Below are 20,228 nucleotides of genomic sequence, written 5' to 3'. Positions count from 1 at the left end.
CAACCTATTTGTGTAAAGCAGGTTTCTCTTATTACGTTGCAACAACGTCAAAGTATAGAAACAGACTTGACCACACGTCAGATATAATAATTCAGCTTACCAATATCGTACCTTATATGAGGATATAATTTTTATAAGTACTTGAATAGCTGAGTGGAAAACACGCCGGCCTTCCATCGTGGTGGCTCGAGTTCGAATTCAGACTTTAACAACTTAAAAAAAAATTGCTTTAGAAAAGGCTGCACGGACACCTTCTTCCACCCCCACCCCCCTCACCTGGTCCAGTACAGTGATTGGTCCGTGAACTACAGCGCGGTCTCTCTTCTATCTTTGCCAGGATTAGAGTAGCCAACAAAAGAGACAAGGTAAAATCCATGCAATTAAACAGATATATTTACTTACAATTAAAATAAACTATATGTATGATATAGTCGATTTCAACCTATTCTACCGGCGTTAACCTTTTTACCCCCTTCGCTGTCAACATCGTTTTACGTAAAGAAAAAAAAAAGTGTAGACATATAGCGAGGATTGGACTTTACAGCCATCTTCGAGTCCATAGGAAATGAGAAATGTGCTCATCTTCGATCACGAAGGAGGAGCTATACTTTTTTTTCAAATGTCATTGAATGCTGTTAAAAAAAAAACGATATTTGATCATCTTATCTTTTGAGGCTGAAGTAAATAAGGACATTATCTTAACAACAATTTTAGACGTCGAATGTAATCTCTAGGTGGGAAACAAACTTTCACCTTTGAACTGACACATTTTTTTAAGGTATAAAAATATTATAGACCAAAGAATGGGCTTATCTTTGACCTGATTTTAAAATGCACGTGGTCAATGTATCACGTAACTTATTTTTGACATACATGGTAGGCCTACAAGTTGTTAAGAATTAATACAGAAACTGCACGATTGTATAAAATGAATGGATTTCAAAAAGGCTATCTAATTTATAATCGTATTCATTATGTCTGGTGACTATTGTGTTTTGTTAGAGAGGGCTTTATGCTTTTGAGAACTATCTTTGGTCTGGGTTTTTTAATATTTTGTGCACTTTTTTTGAAATTAGCAAAGAAAATGAAAAAAAAAATTACTTACGCTTCTTTAAGTCTCTGTGTACATTCCTGAGTTTTAGATATAAAGTGAGGCGAAGTTATTGTTTTTCTCTTTTTAACTTTTAAATTGGTCACTTAAGATAAAAATGTCATAGAAACGTCAAAACCGCTGGCACACTCAATGTTTTTTTCACTGAACGTCAGGCGTCTATTTAAATGCCTCGCGCCTCGCTTTCCACAGTCGCGCTGACCTTACACGATCCCTGTTTCCTGTACTTAATTTAGACGTTATCTCGTTGGTTGGTTTGAGAATAGAGTTTTTGGTTTGAATGAAAGTTGAATTCAAATAAGGATATGAAAAAAAATGTAATGCGTTAAATTGTTTTAATAAATACTAATGAAACAGTTCGATCCATTTTACTAAACATAAATAATTCTATACTGCTTATTGCAAACAAGACACATTACGTATTCCGTATGCTTGGACACATTCGTACACCTACTCCTTCTTCTCTAGCGTCATTAGAGCATGGAATGGAATGGGTTGCCTGAATGGGTAGACTTTAAGTCTCTAATTAACATTCACGACAAGATTAATTCATGGATACGCGTAGAGCGTAATTTCGAGCTTATGTATAACATCTATATATCGCCACATCTGGTTTTGCAGCTGACATTACCTAGCTTTGAAATAAGATAACCCCGCTGGAATCAGACTAACATTTAAGATTATCATCTATATCTATCTATTATCTAATATAATTAGTGTCTAAAACCAAGTAAAGAAAAAGTATAGTTCCCCTTTCTATAAATCAATAAAAGTTTAGTTCAAGATAAATGCCTTCTGTGAATAAGTAAACTTTCTAGAAAACTAGACTAAACTAGAAAGTAAATTAAAAAGCGTCACACAATCTAGCGTTGGTTCAAAGTTGTTTCCCTTGTCTTAACTAAATCCGTAATAAACTACACGAAAATAAAGTAGTTCATTAAATTGTTCATATCGGCAGAGCAGTGGCAGCACTGGATTTCACTCTCTGAACCTTTGAGTGGGATAACTGTTTAACCAGCTAATTTTCGATGCCTTTTTTTTTTTTTCAAGTAAACTTATCAATGAAGACTAAAATATGAGACAACTGATCGAGTGGGTTTAATTTGTAGGTAACAATAAGTCACACGATTTGAAATAGTTTATTTCTGCATCATAAGCCTAAAGACTTCTATATTCACAGAACGAGGTTGTTAATAATGAAACAATTCCAGGCCACAAAAGTATTTATATATCTACGACTTAACCTTTGATTACAGAATCACTTGGTCTAAATGATCAACCAAAGCCTTGCTTGTTTTCAGATTAAGGTAGAAAATGACATAACATTCCAGTCAACAAAATTATAGATATGTCTATAAACATGGAATACTGTTTATGAAAGCCTACATAATAAGTTCGAAAGCTTTTTGAAATAAAAATGTTTATCTTATTAAAGAAAACAACATTAATCTATATTTAGCTCAAGCTGTTACTTTCCTTTTATCTGTTTGTTTCTCAAAGTTGTCAACTCTTAGCGAACAGAAGGCGAAACCTTCAGTGAGTTTTTAAATATTAAAATCATCCATCACATTGGAGATGGATTTATTGTCATAACAACATAGACTATAGATAATTTATCTCTCAAATAAAATATAACAACCTCGGACAAAAAAAAAGTTCAACTACCTTATAGACATGTAGGTTTTCCAAATGTCAGGCTACAAGTGATATAGAAAAAAATCAGGAAGATGAGGAAACATGCTATTTTTGTATAAGCTAGTATTTGGAAAGAGGATAGGCTACCATCATACATGGTTAGAGGTAGATAAATGTCATATGTTTGTTACATAGGGCCTAAGCTTATGCACATATTATTCTTTCAAAAAGTCATTTAGGGTCAGTCAGTGTGATATACAGCCAACTATTTCCAGTCAGAGAGATTGTGTAAAGTGTGTTAAACAATGTCTCTGTTCGATTTGAATAAAGTTTTTATACATGAATGCCCACAATGTTGTTTATTGTTGAAGGAGAGAGAGATTACATTTAGGCCTAGAACTTTATACCAAAAATGTAATTTCAAAATGATATTAATTAAAAAAAAAAGAAATAGATTTGTATTACAATCAATTTATAGATAAAAGTTCCCCAAAAATCTTTCCTTACGACCTTAACAGACATGGCCTGCTTGACATCATAATTTGATAAATTGAAACCTAAGTTTGGGATGCTGAGACTGATATGTTATGAACGTACAGAAGTCACTCCATCGTGACACTTCTCTAATTGATTGACAGTGCTGTAGTTCACAGAGGTTGACGTTTTGTCGCCTTGTAGCCCCAAAATATTATGTTGTTGTTTTTTTTAAATTTCCTCCTTATTTAATGTATTACGGGCATCTATTGATAACTGAAATACACTCATTCCTGTTATATTGAGGCAATTATTGTACATTTTGCCTTTAAAGTGCATCTTATCATTTTCAATTGATGTTCAAACTGACTCGTATGAAGTATGCTGTACAGGGATGTAATCACTACATTAGCCCTGACTTATACAATACGCAAAGTCATGGGTTTCGTGTGCAATACCCGCACCCCTTTCTACTTCAGGAAGTTACCTTTTTTTGACTTCTTTTTTTTTTAATGAAAATTCTACAAATATATATATATATAATCAGTTAATATTTTTTTTAACGATGTGAGAACCTTAGCTATAAAAATTCACATATGTCTACAGGAAAATTTATAACTTGTCCATTCAATAGTCTAAAACGTAGAACTCTAGTTCTAATTTGTTTTTAAAGTATGTCCGAAAATAAATCAGATATTTGCTTTAATAAATGTAAAAATATACAAACAGTTGCTAATGAAAAATAATTCAAATCTTTGCAAAAATGGGAAAATCTTTTGGCAAGCCTACAAAGATTTCAGAAAGTTCTACAAATACTAATCGTCTCCAAAAAATAGTTGATATAGGTAGGCCTAATTATAATTTATTATATTTTTATTGTTCATTTGATTATTACATTTTTAAGCAAGCACCTTTTTCTTTTTGTTTTAAGGTCTTGTTCTTAAAAACTATCTTTTTATTAATGTGTTTTCAATCAACAAAGACACAATTTTCATACGATAATTTAAAAAAAATTAATTGATTTTAATTAGGAGAGGATGTGAAAAGTGATATCGGCAGTAAACGAAGCAGCAATGCTGAACTTTTCCTGCAAGACATCACCAAGAAGAAACAACTTTTATCTTTAGTGGACAGTTTCGAATCGATTGATCTCCACGCAAGGAATGTAAGAAATTTGTTGTTAATGTAAATCTAGCCAAACTGTTTAATTATTCAAGAAATAATTCCATTCCCCATTCCTTTGAGTATAACTTTTGAAAACATCTTTCGCAAACAAAGCAAAAACTAACAACAACTTGATTTTGATAAAAAGATTTATACAGCTTTCTATTTCAACGTAGAAACAAGTAGAGACACAAATAAAATAGCAAGATATTGAACGATATTAAACATTTAATACTTGTATACACTTCAAGCTAATATTTACGCCATACAACAAACACACCTGGTTATGTCTCTCATCGCCGACTTCAACAGACTTTCAAAAGCCATTTACCCCCTTTATTTGCATCAACCTTAATTTACTTATGGTTGCCTCAGAATTTATCAGCCAATACAAACACGCACACATAAAATTAACACCCTTACAAATGGTTTAATAGTTCCCGAGATCACTCTTTTCGTCTTGATCCTCGTCTTGTTGATACTATTTATAACGAATAATTCATTCAAATATTCAAATGAACATACAGACAGACTTTCTAATTTCTAAGTAGTGATGTTTATCAACAAAGTGCGGTCGGTACAACTGCACGGGTCAATATATTTCAGGTCATTGAAATCATTCAGCAGATACAACCAAAATACATGTTAAGGAGGTTTTTCCGTAAAAAAGAAAGTTATTTTGGCATATGTGAGATTTACATTTCAGCCGCAAACCTATAATTATGTTTTAAATCAGAAAAATATCTGGACTAGATTTTCTTGTATTTTAACTTTAGTTTCTTGCCGCTGAGGACTATTAGAACATTGGGTTAGGGTACACTCGTAGAAATAAACACATAAATACACTAAAACAAATAAGAAATCACTCAACAAACTCATTGTCAAACTGCAGCTAACAGGTTCAGGATCAAAATTCAAGGTTAGCCTTAAAATAATTTTTTTTTCGTCATGGACTATTAGTGAACGTTAATAGTAATGTGCCACATCTAATGAACAATCTGTAATAGAGACATACTAAGTTAATATACACATTTTGTTTTACATGGGATTCGGGAGGTTGAGTGCAGAGCTAAACAAGCCTTATGTCAAAATGTCATCTGTTTCCAAAGGTTAATTAGAAGATCACGTCGCCAGTCCGACCACATTTACTACATACCCTGGCGTAGAAATAGGAGCTGCAGCGTGATAGAAGACCCAATAACGTAATAGAAATAAGCATAAATGATCAAAAACTGAACTCCATTTGTCTACAGTAAATAAGCTTACGACATTTTAACCTCTTTGAAATAAACCAAAACTCGCTTCCGGACCAGACAAACACAAAAGAAGGTTAAGATTTGTTGTCAAAGTGTCTGATTTGACAGGCTCCTCCAGAGGTGACCACAAACATTGACAACTTACTCACGTATCTCATGCCAACGTGCAATACAAGTTTAAACACAGTGCGGACTGTCTACATTTGGGTGCTGTCACATATCGGGTAAGTCACATTTAGGCTCTGTGACATTTTTTGTCTCGTGAGATGTTCTTTTCCCTTTGCAACTTATTGTGTCACTTAAGAGGCCGATCCTTGATAACACAGCTGCTGTCACAGGTCGGACATCTGTAATCACCAGGCGCCGTTGTATTTTGACCCTTATTTCTACTACTGTTGTGTATGGCATCTGCAATCTGGGACCCTTCCTTAATGCTCGCTGTCGATGTAGACACCTTTATTAAATCACATATAAGGTTAGAACGCCTAAAGCCACTTATGTGAGGGCATATTTGTTTATTCTCTGTTTTTCATTAGGCAAGATTAGCCCTGGTTGACTAACTTTTATTTACAATGTTGAAGATTGTTTTCTTACAATTTATCTCCCCATTCCTTATTCCCGAGGAGTAAAAAATTGGCTTTGAAACACAAGAGAAAGGAATTTTTGCCTTCGTCACTGAAGCCATAGGTTAGGGTTAACTCGTATTTCTCTGCCCCAAAATTGTTTTAACAATGATTGTAATATAAAACAAAATCGCTCTTAATGGATATGTGCACACTTAGAGGCTGGGAACATTTGAGACAGTTGCTCTCACTTTATTTTTATTTTCAATAAAAGTAGCTGTTTTTTTTCTAAATATTAAAAAAACAAACAAACACACGTAACTCACATATACGCTATATATACGCGCATTAAATTTCAATTCGACAATGGCTTTCAAGTTTTGAAAACTTTACTTCAGAAAGAAAGATTATTAGGCTACGTCTTAGCATTACAGCAGGGGGTGCCTGTGGGTAGGATTCGAACCCAGCATCATCAAGACAGTTCCGAAGAAAAAGCGCACGACCAAACAGTGACCTCTGAAAGTCTTCCTCTTCTTCTTCTTCGTTCTCATTGTTATGTTGGCGTGTTCAGATGAGTAGACCAATACATGAGATGAACTGCGCAGTGGTTTCCAAATCAGGGAGCTCTCCATATAGTTTCCTTTCTATTGGGGTGATTTGGGGGCCAATGTCTTATACGGGCCTCTTGGTATAGAGAGCAGTTTTGGAGGACGTGGTCTGCATTCTCTGGTGATACTCCACATGGGCAGATTTCACTGGTTCCAATTTTGAGCTTCCGGTACATGTGTTGTCGCATTCTGTTGTGTCCGGTCCTGAGTCGAAAGATTAGACGTTGGTCTTGTCGGGATAGCTTATAGTAAGCGTCATCTTTCTTGTGATTTGGATGAGAGCTCGTCCATTTCTCATTTATTTTATTTACGATTAATTTCTTCAATTCTTTTGGATAGAGTGCAGAGTTTATTAGTGTGTTAGTTCTCCCACTCTTGGCGAGTGTGTCAGCCTTCTCATTTCCTTCTAGTTCTATATGAGCTGGTATCCATTGAATTACAGTTTTTTTGCTGTTGTTGTTGAGCTTTGTAAGTGCTGTTCTAAGATTTTTAATATATGAGGAATCAGAGTTTTGCAGGCTTTGGAGGGTTGTTTTTGCATCGGTTATAAAGACAATCTGACTGTGTGCCTCTGGCAGTGAATCAGAAGAAGATCAAATGATAGGAGATTTCATTCTCGGTCTTTGACACTCCCTTGTCTCTTGAAGCACACATTATAATTTATTCTTCTTTAAATTAAAAAAAAAAAGATGGATTATGAACATTTGGCACTTGAATATTTGACATAAAAAAAAACAAGTTATTTATGGGTTTCATAAAATAACCTTTCGCAGACCCCTAAAATGTAGTCTACTTAGAAACGTCAGCGAGGTAAATACGTAAGTAAGAAATACATTATAGACAATTTCTGTAGAAATGCTGTTCTTTTTCTTTCACGTATAGCTGTAAAATTTCTCCTGACACTACAGTTGAAGTCTCTAAATTCTCCCTGCTGGAAGTATTAAGTCAAAGGCAAGGCTCAGCGCTGGAGATCAACATTCTCTTTCATTACATGTGTCAGTAAGTAATACTAAGTATACACAAGAAAAAACGTTTTACAGGACTGCTATTGCTAATTCTAATTCAAAACTGGTAAATTATTTGAAAGAAGATAAAAATACAACAATCTATGGAATTATAAAACAGATAGATCTAGTGCTAAGTGAAGTTATCTCCAACAAGCAAAAGGAGGCAAGCTTCCATAGGCTTAGAGTTCACAGAGTCTTAGACTCCATTCTTAAGACAATTACAACGCATCACAAGGTACACAAGCTTTAATGAATGAAAATCCCTATTGATTTCGGATGTTTTGTTTCTTTATCACTGATGAACAGCTATGAAAACTTGGACGAAACCATGTTAAAACTTTCGGTAAACCAAGACTTAATTGAAGGGAAAAGATTAGATCTAACTTAGAAATGAACTATTTAAAAAAAAAAAGATTTCACAAATGATCCACACATTTCAAAATGCTTTTTTCACTTACTTTCTATTTTGATCTATTGGAGATTTTCCTTCATGGAAGAAACCTTTTTGGTGTATCAGGTGTACAAAATATAGGAAGTGTTGATAAGCTAAGTGTTTTGTTCTAAGTTACATAGAAGTGGGTGTTTACTTGTTAACACTGCAGAATCAAATGTGTAAGCTCTTCTATGTGTAACTTTCAATTTAGTTGGCAATTTTGACGTTCAATTTATCGTCATTGACATTGCTTTGTGTATCGTGAAAATCTCCATTAAGTTTCAAAGACACATTTCTTTCTTCGAGTTATAGTTGACAGGTTTATTAAATAGTCTTCTTTTCAAAATGTTTTCGGGTTGTGGATATATATATATATAATACATGTTTCTTATGTATTTATATCTATATATCTTTGATACATTTTTTAAATTATTATAAATGATTTGTAAAATACGTAAAGGAATAATCTTCAAATATTAGTAATAATTTTATAAGAGATATGAAAATAGTTAAATAAGAAACTATACCAACGCGCTACACTTGGATATACTCCTATCTACAGGCTGTTAAGTGTACCTTGTGTTCTTATACATGGCATTATCAAGTCACAAAACGACGATGTCCACAGTTTTAAAGACAACCCTCCATCATCGAATCATGTCTGGAGTATAGTGTTAGTCCAGGTAGGCTACCAGTCTACTGCTCACTTTGTGGTTAACTTAGGACAGATTTATTAAAGTGAATTCAGCATAATTGGCAATTAGTCCCGGAAGATTTGTTATTTCTTAAAATTCCTCTATTCAGCTGCAAATTCATCATTGGGTCAAACAGAAACAAAAATTCTGGACACGGTTTTTGGAAAACGGCTCTAACGATTCTCATAGAAATTTGGCAGTTGGTGCATATCTTTGGGAGAATAATTGCTAGATAGCCCTAATTGCCCACACTGGGAAAAGTCTAGTTTGACCGTGATAATGTTTCGAAACATTAAAATTAAATTAGGTTTAGACAAGCTTTGCCTCGAACATACATACGCCAGCGGGTATCCCCGCATGTAGGCCCTATTCATTAAAAAGTTTAATACATTAAAGAGTTTAATAAATTAAAGAGTTTAATAAATTAAAGAGTTTAATAAATTAAAGAGTTTAATCAATAACTAGACGTTCAGGAACATTTTGCGCACCCGACTTCAAAGTTTGGATCTCTAGATCTAACATTAGAATATTATAAAATCTGAAGTGATTTTTTAATTTCACTTACCCAGAATTTTTTTTTCGAGAGGAGGGGATATTGCGGATGGGTAAAAATATTCTATTTTTCTGACAATACCTCCATTCAATTGAGAACTTCATGGTGGAACCTGAGTGGGTGGAGCTTGGAGATGTATCTCAAAAACGGCTCTAACGATTTTCTAGAAATTTTATCTTATCTTATATAATACAGACGTTACTTCAAAAAAGAAGATGATTACGTCCTACGCGTCATGCATTTAGTCATGCATATTAACCAATGACTTAAATTCTGCCAAGTCACTGGTTTTCCTGGCTAGCTCAGGCAACCCATTCCATGCTCTAATAGCACTAGGGAAGAAGGAGTATTTGTACAAATTTGTCCTAGCATATGGGACGAGGAATGTGCCTTTATCTTTGTGTCTTTCAGAGTATTTTATTAAATTTTGTTTTTGTATTTGAAGATTATGGTTCAGTGTTTTATGTATGATTGCTACTTTACTTTTGAGCCTTCTGTCCTGAAGGCTTTCTAAATTTAGTGATTTTACTAAAGGTGTTACTCTAGTCAAATGTGAATATTCGTTTGTTATGAATCTCACTGCTCTATTTTGTGTCTGTTCCAGTTTCTTAATGTTTTCTTGAGTTGAGGGGTCCCAAACGGAGGATGCATATTCTATTATTGGCCTAACCAAGGTTAAGTAACATTTTAGTTTTATGTTCTTATTTGATTTATAGAAATTTCTTTTAATAAATCCTAATGCTTTGTTTGATTTTTTTGTAGTTTCATCAATATGTGGATTCCATGATAGTTTTTCATTTATTATAACACCTAGGTATTTTGCGTTTTTAGTCTGTGATACTGGTTTGCCATGAATAAGATAAGTGGAATTAATTTGTTTTAGTTTTTTTGTTACTCTTAACAACTGACATTTTTCTGGGTGGAAAGACATGCTCCAATTTGATTCCCATTTCTGTAATTCATCTAATTCTCTTTGTAAAATATCTGTGTCTTGTGTTGTTTTTATTGTTCTATATATTATGCAATCGTCTGCAAATAATCTGACTTTTGTTCCTGAACTAATGCAATTTGGTAAATCATTTATGTAAATTAAAAATAGTAGTGGACCCAAGACTGTACCTTGAGGTACACCTGAGTTTACTGTTATCGGTGTTGATTTAGAGCCATTTATTATTACAGTTTGTTCTCTCCCTATCAGAAAGTCTTTAATCCACTGATGCAGTGGACCATTAATGCCGAAATATTTTAATTTTTTAAGCAAACTATGGTGGTGAACTTTGTCAAAAGCCTTAGAAAAATCTAGTAAGATAGCATCTATTTGTTCACTATTATCTAAACCTTTTGAGAAATCATCAATTAGTCCAATTAGTTGTGTTTCACATGATCTATATTTCCTAAAGCCATGTTGGTATGGTGTGAGGACATTATGTTTGTCTAAGTGGTTTATGATGTTGCTACATATTATGTGTTCTAGGATTTTACATGTGATGCTGGTAAGTGATACTGGTCTGTAGTTCCCTGGGTCAGATTTTTCTCCTTTTTTAAATAGGGGGGTGACATTAGCTTCTTTCCAGTCCTTTGGTACTCTGCCCTGGTTAAGTGAAGCCTGAAAGAGTATTTTGAACACTGGGGCTAGCTCATTACTTAGTTCTTTGAGTAATCTAGCTGGAATACCATCAGGTCCAGAAGCTTTATTTGGTTTGGTGTTGGCTAATAGTTTTTGAATTCCATTTTCTTGTACTACTATATCTTCTATGTTGTCTACTTGGTTCAAATTCAGTAATATGTCTTTGTCTCCTGGGGCTGAGAATGCTGATGCAAAGTATTTGTTTAGAATGTTTGCTTTAGTTTCATTATCATTATGTATTATGTTATGTTCATCTTTTAATGGCGCTACGCCTGTTGTTTCCATTTTCTTAGACTTAATGTATGACCATAGGTTTTTGTTGTTATCTTTAGATATTACATTGTTTATGTATTCACTCTGCAGCTGTCTGCTTACTTTTTGGGTTAAGTGTTTAATTTTTATATACTTTTTGTAAACTCTTTCTGCATTAGTTTCTTTAAATTTTCTATAGAGGTTTTCCTTCTGTTTACAAAGCTTCTTTAGTCTATTATTAAACCAGCATTTATTTATTTTGTTTGATGTGTATTTAGTTGGTATATGATTTTCTATTATGCTTTTAAGATGGTTTTTAATGAAATTCCAGAGGTCATCGACTGCTTGGTTTAACAGTTGATGTAGGCCTATATCGCTGAGAAGAGAATTACTAGCCTGTTGGCCACATACGAAAACTCTAGTTTGACCGTTATAATTTTTCAAAGTAAAATAAAATAAATTTGGCTAAAAACTAAATCTAGGTCTAGATCTAATATCGGTTTTGAAAGGACTATCGCGTTCTTGAAAAGACTATAGCGTTCGGGCATCTCCGAATGTAAGGCATTATTGATCCAAAAGTGTAAAACACATTTTACGCATCGCCTTCTAAGTCTAGGTCTAAAGGGTTATTATTGGACTATTATAAAATGTAGTCGATCTAAACATTCGTTTAATCAGGATTCTCTCTCTCTGGGGAAAGGGGGTGGGGCGGTTTTAAAATATTTCATTGTTTTTTAATCTAGCATTCATTGGTTATTACAAGAAAAACAATGGCTCTGTAAGTTGTATAAAAGATGTATTGTCTTTTTAAACAAATATTTATTTTTTTTTGTTCAAAATCTTTAATTCAGAAGTTGAGTAAACTAAATGCACTTACGAAAAAAGTCGTGAGGTTCTTAAAGGAGGAATAGTCTTTTTTTTTTGTTTCTTGTTTTATGGTCAAGTCGCACGTTAAAAAATACTACGAAGAAAGGTGCACCTAAGGGTCATCTGTTTGGTCAGCAATGAATATTTCAATAGTTTCAACACGAATACAAAATAGAAAATATATGGGTGGACATAGAACTATAGAGGTGCAGATCTTAGAGAGAAAGTGTAGATGGATTGGTCATACTATTAGAAAAGATACCAACAGCAGAGCTAGAATGAAACCCTCATGGCTCAAGATACCAACAGCAGAGCCAGAAAGGCCTTAGAATGAAACCCTCATGGCTCAAGATACCAACAGCAGAGCTAGAAAGGCCTTAGAATGAAACCCTCATGGCAGATACCAACAGCAGAGCCAGAAAGGCCTTAGAATGAAACCCTCATGGCTAAAGATACCAACAGCAGAGCTAGAAAGGCCTTAGAATGAAACCCTCATGGCTCAAGATACCAACAGCAGAGCTAGAAAGGCCTTAGAATGAAACCCTCATGGCTCAAGATACCAACAGCAGAGCTAGAAAGGCCTTAGAATGAAACCCTCATGGCTCAAGATACCAACAGCAGAGCTAGAAAGGCCTTAGAATGAAACCCTCATGGCTCAAGATACCAACAGCAGAGCTAGAAAGGCCTTAGAATGAAACCCTCATGGCTCAAGATACCAACAGCAGAGCTAGAAAGGCCTTAGAATGAAACCCTCATGGCTCAAGATACCAACAGCAGAGCTAGAAAGGCCTTAGAATGAAACCCTCATGGCTCAAGATACCAACAGCAGAGCTAGAAAGGCCTTAGAATGAAACCCTCATGGCTCAAGATGTGGAGGAAGACCAAAAAGAACGTGGCGGCGCAGTGTACCACATGAAGCCGAGAGGACAGGAAAGAGCTGGGAAGCCATTAAAAAACTGTGGAGAGTGGCGTGTTCTTACTGGGGCCCTTATGTTCCACGAGGAACACAAAGGAAAGATGATGAACACGAATCCCCAAAAAGCTATGACGTACAAACTATCAGCAGCCACCCAATCCTAGCTGCAACAAAGTAGGAGACGATGGTATTGCTGACGGAGATGTAGTGGTTGACCGTCTGACCATGTAGTTATTAGTATTGCATTGTTCATACATGTACACACATGACTGATCTAACGGGTGTGATGGAATGACCATCTAACAGGGGTTTTCAACCTATGGGTCGCGACCCCCTTGGGGGTCGATTGACGATTTGCCAGGAGTCGCCTAAGACCATCAAAAATATGGATTGTTATTGTCTATTCTTCTATTGCTGTATGTGTGTGCTTGTGAGGTGGGGTCGCGGCAGAGTGGGAGATTGTAAAAAGGGGTCGCCGTGCTTAAAAGGTTGAGAACCGCTGATCTAACTGATGGTTAACGTACGGACAAAGCAGTTGGGGATCGCCCTTTGGAAGAAGTCTTTCCATTTTGGTTAATTGTCTCTTAGGCTTGCGGCCTCGAATGCTGGAAACACTAGGTAATAAATACAAGTATTTTGTATTACGTGTTGTTGTGTTGTACACTTTTAGTGTATTAAAGTGTGTTGATGTGTTCTAGAGTATCCATGTATTAAAGTGTGTTGATGTGTTCTAGAGTATCCATGTATTAACGTGTGTTGATGTGTTCTAGAGTATCCATGTATTAACGTGTGTTGATGTGTTCTAGAGTATCCATGTATTAACGTGTGTTGATGTGTTCTAGAGTATCCATGTATTAACGTGTGTTGATGTGTTCTAGAGTATCCATGTATTAACGTGTGTTGATGTGTTCTAGAGTATCCATGTATTAACGTGTGTTGATGTGTTCTAGAGTATCCATGTATTAACGTGTGTTGATGTGTTCTAGAGTATCCATGTATTAACGTGTGTTGATGTGTTCTAGAGTATCCATGTATTAACGTGTGTTGATGTGTTCTAGAGTATCCATGTATTAACGTGTGTTGATGTGTTCTAGAGTATCCATGTATTAACGTGTGTTGATGTGTTCTAGAGTATCGATGTATTAAAGTGTGTTGATGTGTTCTGGAGTATCCATGTATTAACGTGTGTTTTGTTTCGTTGTTTGATGTTCTAGACCTTATTTCAGAAATGATTATTATCGAAACATCCCGTAGGACGGCAGAGAATGGCAGCGGGCAGGGTTCGAACCTAACAAACTAATTGTGTCTCCACACACACAAGATCCAAGATCAGTGAAAGGCTTATTTCATAGAAAATGTTCGTATTTCTTCATATCTACTAGCTATATAAAAACATCTGCTATAGTCTATTCGATGTTATTCGGACCAACTGGACCTGATCGTTGTTCGGACCAACTTGACCTGATCGTTGTTCGGACCAACTGGACCTGATCGTTGTTTCTTTCCTTGCATTTTTTTTATACGTTTAAAAAATGTTTCACAGAATGAGTGGCGATTTGTTGACTGTGCAAGCGGTGGCGGTAATATGGACGCAGAGTGTCAAGAGGAAGACCATTCCCTTGAGATGTACTTTCTGACTGACCCTGATGTGTTTATCCTCACACACTTCCCGCTCTGTATGTCCAATCAGAAGCTACACCACACAGCGACAGAACGCTTTGCTTGCCAGAGGTCATTGTCTCTTCAGGTATGACCTTCAAAAGAATACCTTGAATTTTTTTCTACAAAGAATTAACTTTTTAATTAGCTATTTTCTATTGTATTAGCTCATCTGTAGGCATCGTATCTATATTATATATCTTTATTTCCTCTTCAGGGCCGTATTTAGACTTTAGAAGGCCCTTACAAAGTAAAGTTTCCCCTTTTCAGATCTTTCGATCTATGGGACAGATGATGTTAAGGTCATCCGTTTCTATGGCCAACGGATAACGAGCAGGGTATCATGTGGCCATCACAACGGCCAACCGTCTTTACGTTCCTAAACTAAAGCCAGGTACCCATTACAGTTGGGTGGACTCAGGGGCACCCTAAAAATCCCGAAATTCAAAATCCCAGTCGTCACCGAGATTCGAACCCCAGGACCCCAGGTTCGGAAGCTAAGCGCATTCAACCACCGCGCCCTCGGTACCATTGGTATTCTCGAATTCGAGAAGGTTAGTCACCACCCGCACCACTGATAACGGTATAAGCTAAATTAGAATTATTGCGCTGCCCACATGACAATCTTTAATCGTTGGCCAAAGAAACTTTCTAGCAACATAGCTTTAAAACAACAACAAAAAGAGAGTTTGATATCAAACATTGTATTTATGTATTGAATACAAATTAATGTGACTTAAAAATTAACTTATATTATCGACAGGTTCAAGAAACTCTTCAAATGTTGGAGATGCCGATTTCATTTTCTGATTTCTGCAAAGCTGCCATTCCCACGACGTTTGCTCTGAACAACAGTGTGGAGCTCATATCACATTCCAGTTATCACGTGACTGTCAAAATGGGAGACACTTTCGAGTTCACGGCGCCCCACTTTGTCAACATGGCTGCAGTTCTGTCAGATGTTCCGTCCGGAAATGTCCTGAAGAACAGCATCCTGGCTACCAGATCAGGACATTTCGGATATCGCATTTTCGTTAAACCCAGACACATTGGAAAATACTGCCTCAAAATTTACGGGGCCAAGAAGTGCGGTGATTTCAGAAGTGTGATGACTTATCGTCTTCATGCAGAACAAGTAGATAATGAATTCGTGGCAATGCCGGAACTATTTGGTGTTTGGGGCGCGAGCTTAAACGCGTTGCAGTATGGTTTTACCAAAGCGATATTTCGATTTGATATTCTGACTTGTAGGAGTGGTGAGATATATATAAAGCTGCCAACGACGGGCTTCGTTCAGACCAAAAGTATATTGATGTTTGGGAGTGAGGATAACATTACGGAAAGAGCTCCTCAGAGTAATCAGTCAACATTGAATCAGTACACAGAAGGAGTGGTGCATATCATGGCCAAGCTGCGTCAGAGAGGTTTCTACAGATTGAGTCTGCAGGCGCAAAAGCAGGAGAGTGACGGGTGCGAAAATTCGGCTTTCAGTACTGTTACGGAGTTATTCATCCACTCCCTGAAGCCGTCTCTCGGCCAGGCTATTTACCCCAGGAGCTACCCCGTCGCGCAGAGTTACCAGACCTTGCTGCTGGAGCCACTGACGGGAGAGCTGGAGATCAATAAGACAACTATGTTCAGGGTCAGGTCAATGCTGCTGACCAAAGCAAAGGTGGAAGGAGAGGTGATGGTCAAGACGAGTGGCGAAAATTGTCATGAGGGGGACACTTGGAGTCTCGAGTACACGCCGAAACGCGTGGGAGTGCCAGTGTATATATACGGAACAGTTGGTCTGGACGCCTCCATGCACGCCTTGTATAAGTTTAGTGTGGTCATAGATGTAGATATGACCAGCACATATATGTAAAGAAATTTCAATCTATTCTATACTGTGCGAACATATTTTAAAGGGAAGTAATAAAGACAATAAAAAAAAAAAACTTTTTAAAGACTTATTCCCCTTGTATTTTGAATAACAATATTAATCTTTCTCTCTCTCTCTCTCTCTCTCTCTCTCTCTCTCTCTCAATAGTTGATATGGTAATAAGCTGGGGCAACCACTTGGACATTTATTTAAAAAAAATAATCTTAGTGTTGCTTTTGACGAATGAACCAATATATTTGATATTGTCATCAAAAGGACGCTTCCTTTAGGTGTCGCCAGCATTACGACCATCTGCAGAAACATGATGGTCAGTGCAACAAGATGATGAAAGTTTGGATGCACAGCACGAGCGCCGCGAGCGAGCTACTCTGCCTCATCTTGGCGCTCGTGTGGAAACGACCATTGGAGGAAGTGGTTAGGCTAAATGGGTAGCAACACAAAACTCCCGTGGGGGTGTCCACGGGTAGGCGAGAGTCAACCCATTGCACGGAGCGAATTTGAAAGAGAGCCCTTACGAATCTGTCGATAATCAATGCGCCGTTCCTCCAGGGACCGTTACATAAATGGCGAGTCCCCCACGGTTAGCTTGGTATAACAAAGGAAAATGGTGGAGGCTCCCGGTGTTCTCGGCCTTCGGCTATGTCTAGCCCATGCGTCTGAGGTGCCAAAGGCATCGGAAATAGCAATGTTTTACATAGGCATTGACTCGGGTCTCTCCCAGACAGAACGGTGGTTCAGACAGGTTTTTTTTTTTTTTACTGTTCGACACTCAAGCAGGTTTTGTTTTTCAAACTTAGAGCTCTAAGAGCCTTCAGCTCAGCTCTTGGACAATCAAAACGTAATGCACAGGGGCGTGCATTTTTTTTTCAAGGATGTATTTAAAATATTCATTACATATTTATGTTTAGGATGTTACTTTCGAATTACAGATTACTACGTATTAGCCCCATCTACCGAGGTGGGGGGTGGCAGCGGGCGGGTTTCGAACACGGGACCATTGAGACGGTTCATTGAATATATCATGCGCCCAGGCGAAATTTTTTAATTGACTTGTATCGACAGTGGCGTTTCAAGATCTAAATATGTTGTGGGCGAGTTTAATTTCGCAAGGACCTCTTTTGAAACAAACAGATGTATATTTTAAATGATAAACACTTACAACTGTCATGTTTTATTTATGAAAATGGCATTAAGAGAAACTAACTAAAAAAGAATTAAAGAAACATCTAGCCTTACTGAACTCCAGCATAAGAGTATCGTAATTTAGCTTACAAGCTGCTTCAATAGATAAAACTGCACAATCTGATAGTGTTCATGAATCACAGTACAAGTAGGCGCTGTTTCATAAGTACTAAATAAAATTGTAGTTTTAATTTTGAAAAGCTTCTCTTCGCGGATCTGTACTTACAGGTATTGTTAACAAAACTAGAACGATAATATAGACTCTAAATATTTGGGTTAGGGCAATTTTGTTTTAGCATGCTGAAAGTAACGAAGGTGCCTTCCATAACACTTTAGTGACCAGCTTAGATGCCATCATGCTTTAACGAGACAGTTGGAGATTTCTTATCAATTCACGTCGCCCTATTGAATAGCGAAAGTGCCCATTTTGATCTTCCGAAAGCATATAACACATACACGTTTTGAACCAGATACTGAAGTCCTTCGAAGAGCGGGCCTGAGAAGCATCCATACAATCCTGATGCAGTCCCAGCTGCGATGAACAGGATGCATCTGCAGAATGGAAGACCGCTGCATCGCTAAACGTCTCCTGTATGGCCAGTTAAGGGAAGGAAAGCGCTTTAGGAACACCCTCAATGCTTCTCTGAAAGCGTTTAGCATAAAACCAGTAACCTGGGAGACAGAAGCACATGACAGAGCATCATGGCGTCGGACTGTGAAACTGGCGCACAAATTGAGGAGGACATGAGAACAGCTCCAGTTGGAATAACCTGCCCAGTGTGCAGTCAAACATTCCGGGCTCACATAGGTCTCACCAGCCACATGAGGAGGCATAAAACCCCAGTGCAAAGCCCTTAGACCCCCTGGATGACAAAAGTGGTCATCATCGACCCACGATGCAATTTAAATAATTAAAGTTATTTGTCCTTAGAAAATCAACAAAAAACTGTATTTCTTATGGAAATGGGATAAAGTTGAATTCAATTCTAATAGTTTTATTAAGAAAATATGGTATTAGAGTAGAAGGAGTACTTGTACTAATTTATCCTAGCTATGGAATAAGAAATGTGCCTCTATCTTTAAATCTTTATGATTATTTTATTAGGTTTTGTTTTTTTATTTGCAAGTTATGGTTTAGTGTTTTATGTATTATAGCTACTTTACTTTTTATTCTTCTGTCCTGAAGTCTAAGATTAGTGATTTTACTAAAGGTGTTACTCTAATCAGATTGAAATATTCGTGTGTTATTAATCTCACTGCTCTATTTTCTATTTGTACTAGTTGCTTTATATTTTCAACTCGAGGGATCTCAAACAGATGATGCATATTTTAATATTGGCCTAACTAAGGTTCATTTAATTTTTAAAAGTTACTTTTAATGAACCCTAAAGTTTTGTTTGATTTTTTAAATAATTTAATCACTACGATAGCTTTTAATTTATTAATACACCTAGATATTTTCAATTTTTTTTCCCGTGTAACTGGTTTATCATGAATAAAATAAATGATGAGGTACAGCATTCAAAGATTTATTTCTAGGATTTCTTACTGAGTGTTCAAGATATCTGCATACTTTGTTCAACGAATATACATTTAAATAAACTGCAAATCATTAGTTACTATGGTGCCAAGGCCGACCTTAGATAAATGGAGGGCCTAGGCAAAGGGAATTTGGTGGACCCAAATAAAATAGAAAAAATTTAAAAAAACATACAGCAAAACCAACAATAACTTTGAGGGAACGTTACGCTATTTCTTCTCTAAAAAAAGAGAAGAAAAAAAGAGAACAAAAATACAACACAGGTCTGTGCGAGGCCCCCCCCCCCCCACCAATCAGAGACCCTATGCGTCTGCCTAGTTTTTTATGCCTAAGGCCGGCCCTGATGCTGCCTTCATTATAACTGGAAAGTACAAAGGCATTCTGGCATTACTTCAATCAAAGCAGTTGCTAGCTCTGCATTAGGACTTAAAAGTATAGACCTTGGTCTCTTTCTATCCCCACGGATCTTCCTATCGTACGGCCACCACCTACACGTCACCTGACTCAGCGCAGTTTGCACATTCATTCCAATACGACAAATACGTCCTCTTCATTCCTCCTCCCCTTGTAATTGTTTCCTCCCTCTGTTTCTCCTTCTCTCTCTCTCTCTCGGGTCCTTTTAAAACGTTCCAAATGCTGTTTCTACGCTTGTCAAGTCGCCTAGGAAAGGGAAGGGTTTCTTTTTTTTTTTTTTTTTTTAAAACCCAGATCTCGTTTTTTTCCCCATTGGCTCTACCTCTCTCTCACCACGCAGTAAAAAAAAAATGAGGCTTGGTCATGTGACTTGTATTGTGATGTACA

General features: G+C 36.6%; 2 protein-coding genes across 3 annotated transcripts in view; one reads left to right on the top strand and one right to left on the bottom strand.

Annotated features, from left to right (window-relative positions):
- The window catches only part of LOC106067310 (uncharacterized), a 31,581-nt gene extending 30,316 nt beyond the window's left edge, over positions 1-1,265 (bottom strand). The window contains exon 1 of the mRNA XM_056037865.1: positions 1,106-1,265. The gene's annotated coding sequence lies outside the window, so the exon portion shown is untranslated. The remainder of the gene's footprint in view (positions 1-1,105) is intronic.
- Positions 320-16,736, top strand: LOC106074686 (kyphoscoliosis peptidase-like). 2 transcript variants are annotated; one of them, XM_056037868.1, is made up of 7 exons: positions 320-365; positions 4,252-4,385; positions 5,749-5,864; positions 7,694-7,810; positions 8,814-8,934; positions 14,705-14,908; positions 15,584-16,736. In XM_056037868.1, the coding sequence occupies exons 3-7, from the start codon at positions 5,797-5,799 to the stop codon at positions 16,685-16,687; spliced, it is 1,614 nt and encodes a 537-aa protein (XP_055893843.1). In that variant the 5' UTR covers positions 320-365; positions 4,252-4,385; positions 5,749-5,796; the 3' UTR covers positions 16,688-16,736. The 2 variants fall into 2 exon arrangements, with proteins under 2 accessions (XP_055893843.1, XP_013090962.2); XM_013235508.2 differs by lacking the exons at positions 320-365; positions 4,252-4,385 and having other exon boundaries at positions 5,436-5,864.
- The last annotated feature ends 3,492 nt before the right edge of the window (positions 16,737-20,228 follow it).

The sequence above is a fragment of the Biomphalaria glabrata genome, chromosome 8 (genome assembly GCF_947242115.1).
Source record: "Biomphalaria glabrata chromosome 8, xgBioGlab47.1, whole genome shotgun sequence".
Classification (NCBI taxonomy): Eukaryota; Metazoa; Mollusca; class Gastropoda; family Planorbidae; genus Biomphalaria; species Biomphalaria glabrata.
The sequence above is the reverse complement of the archived record's forward strand: the minus strand, read 5'-3'. Positions and strand labels throughout refer to the sequence as shown.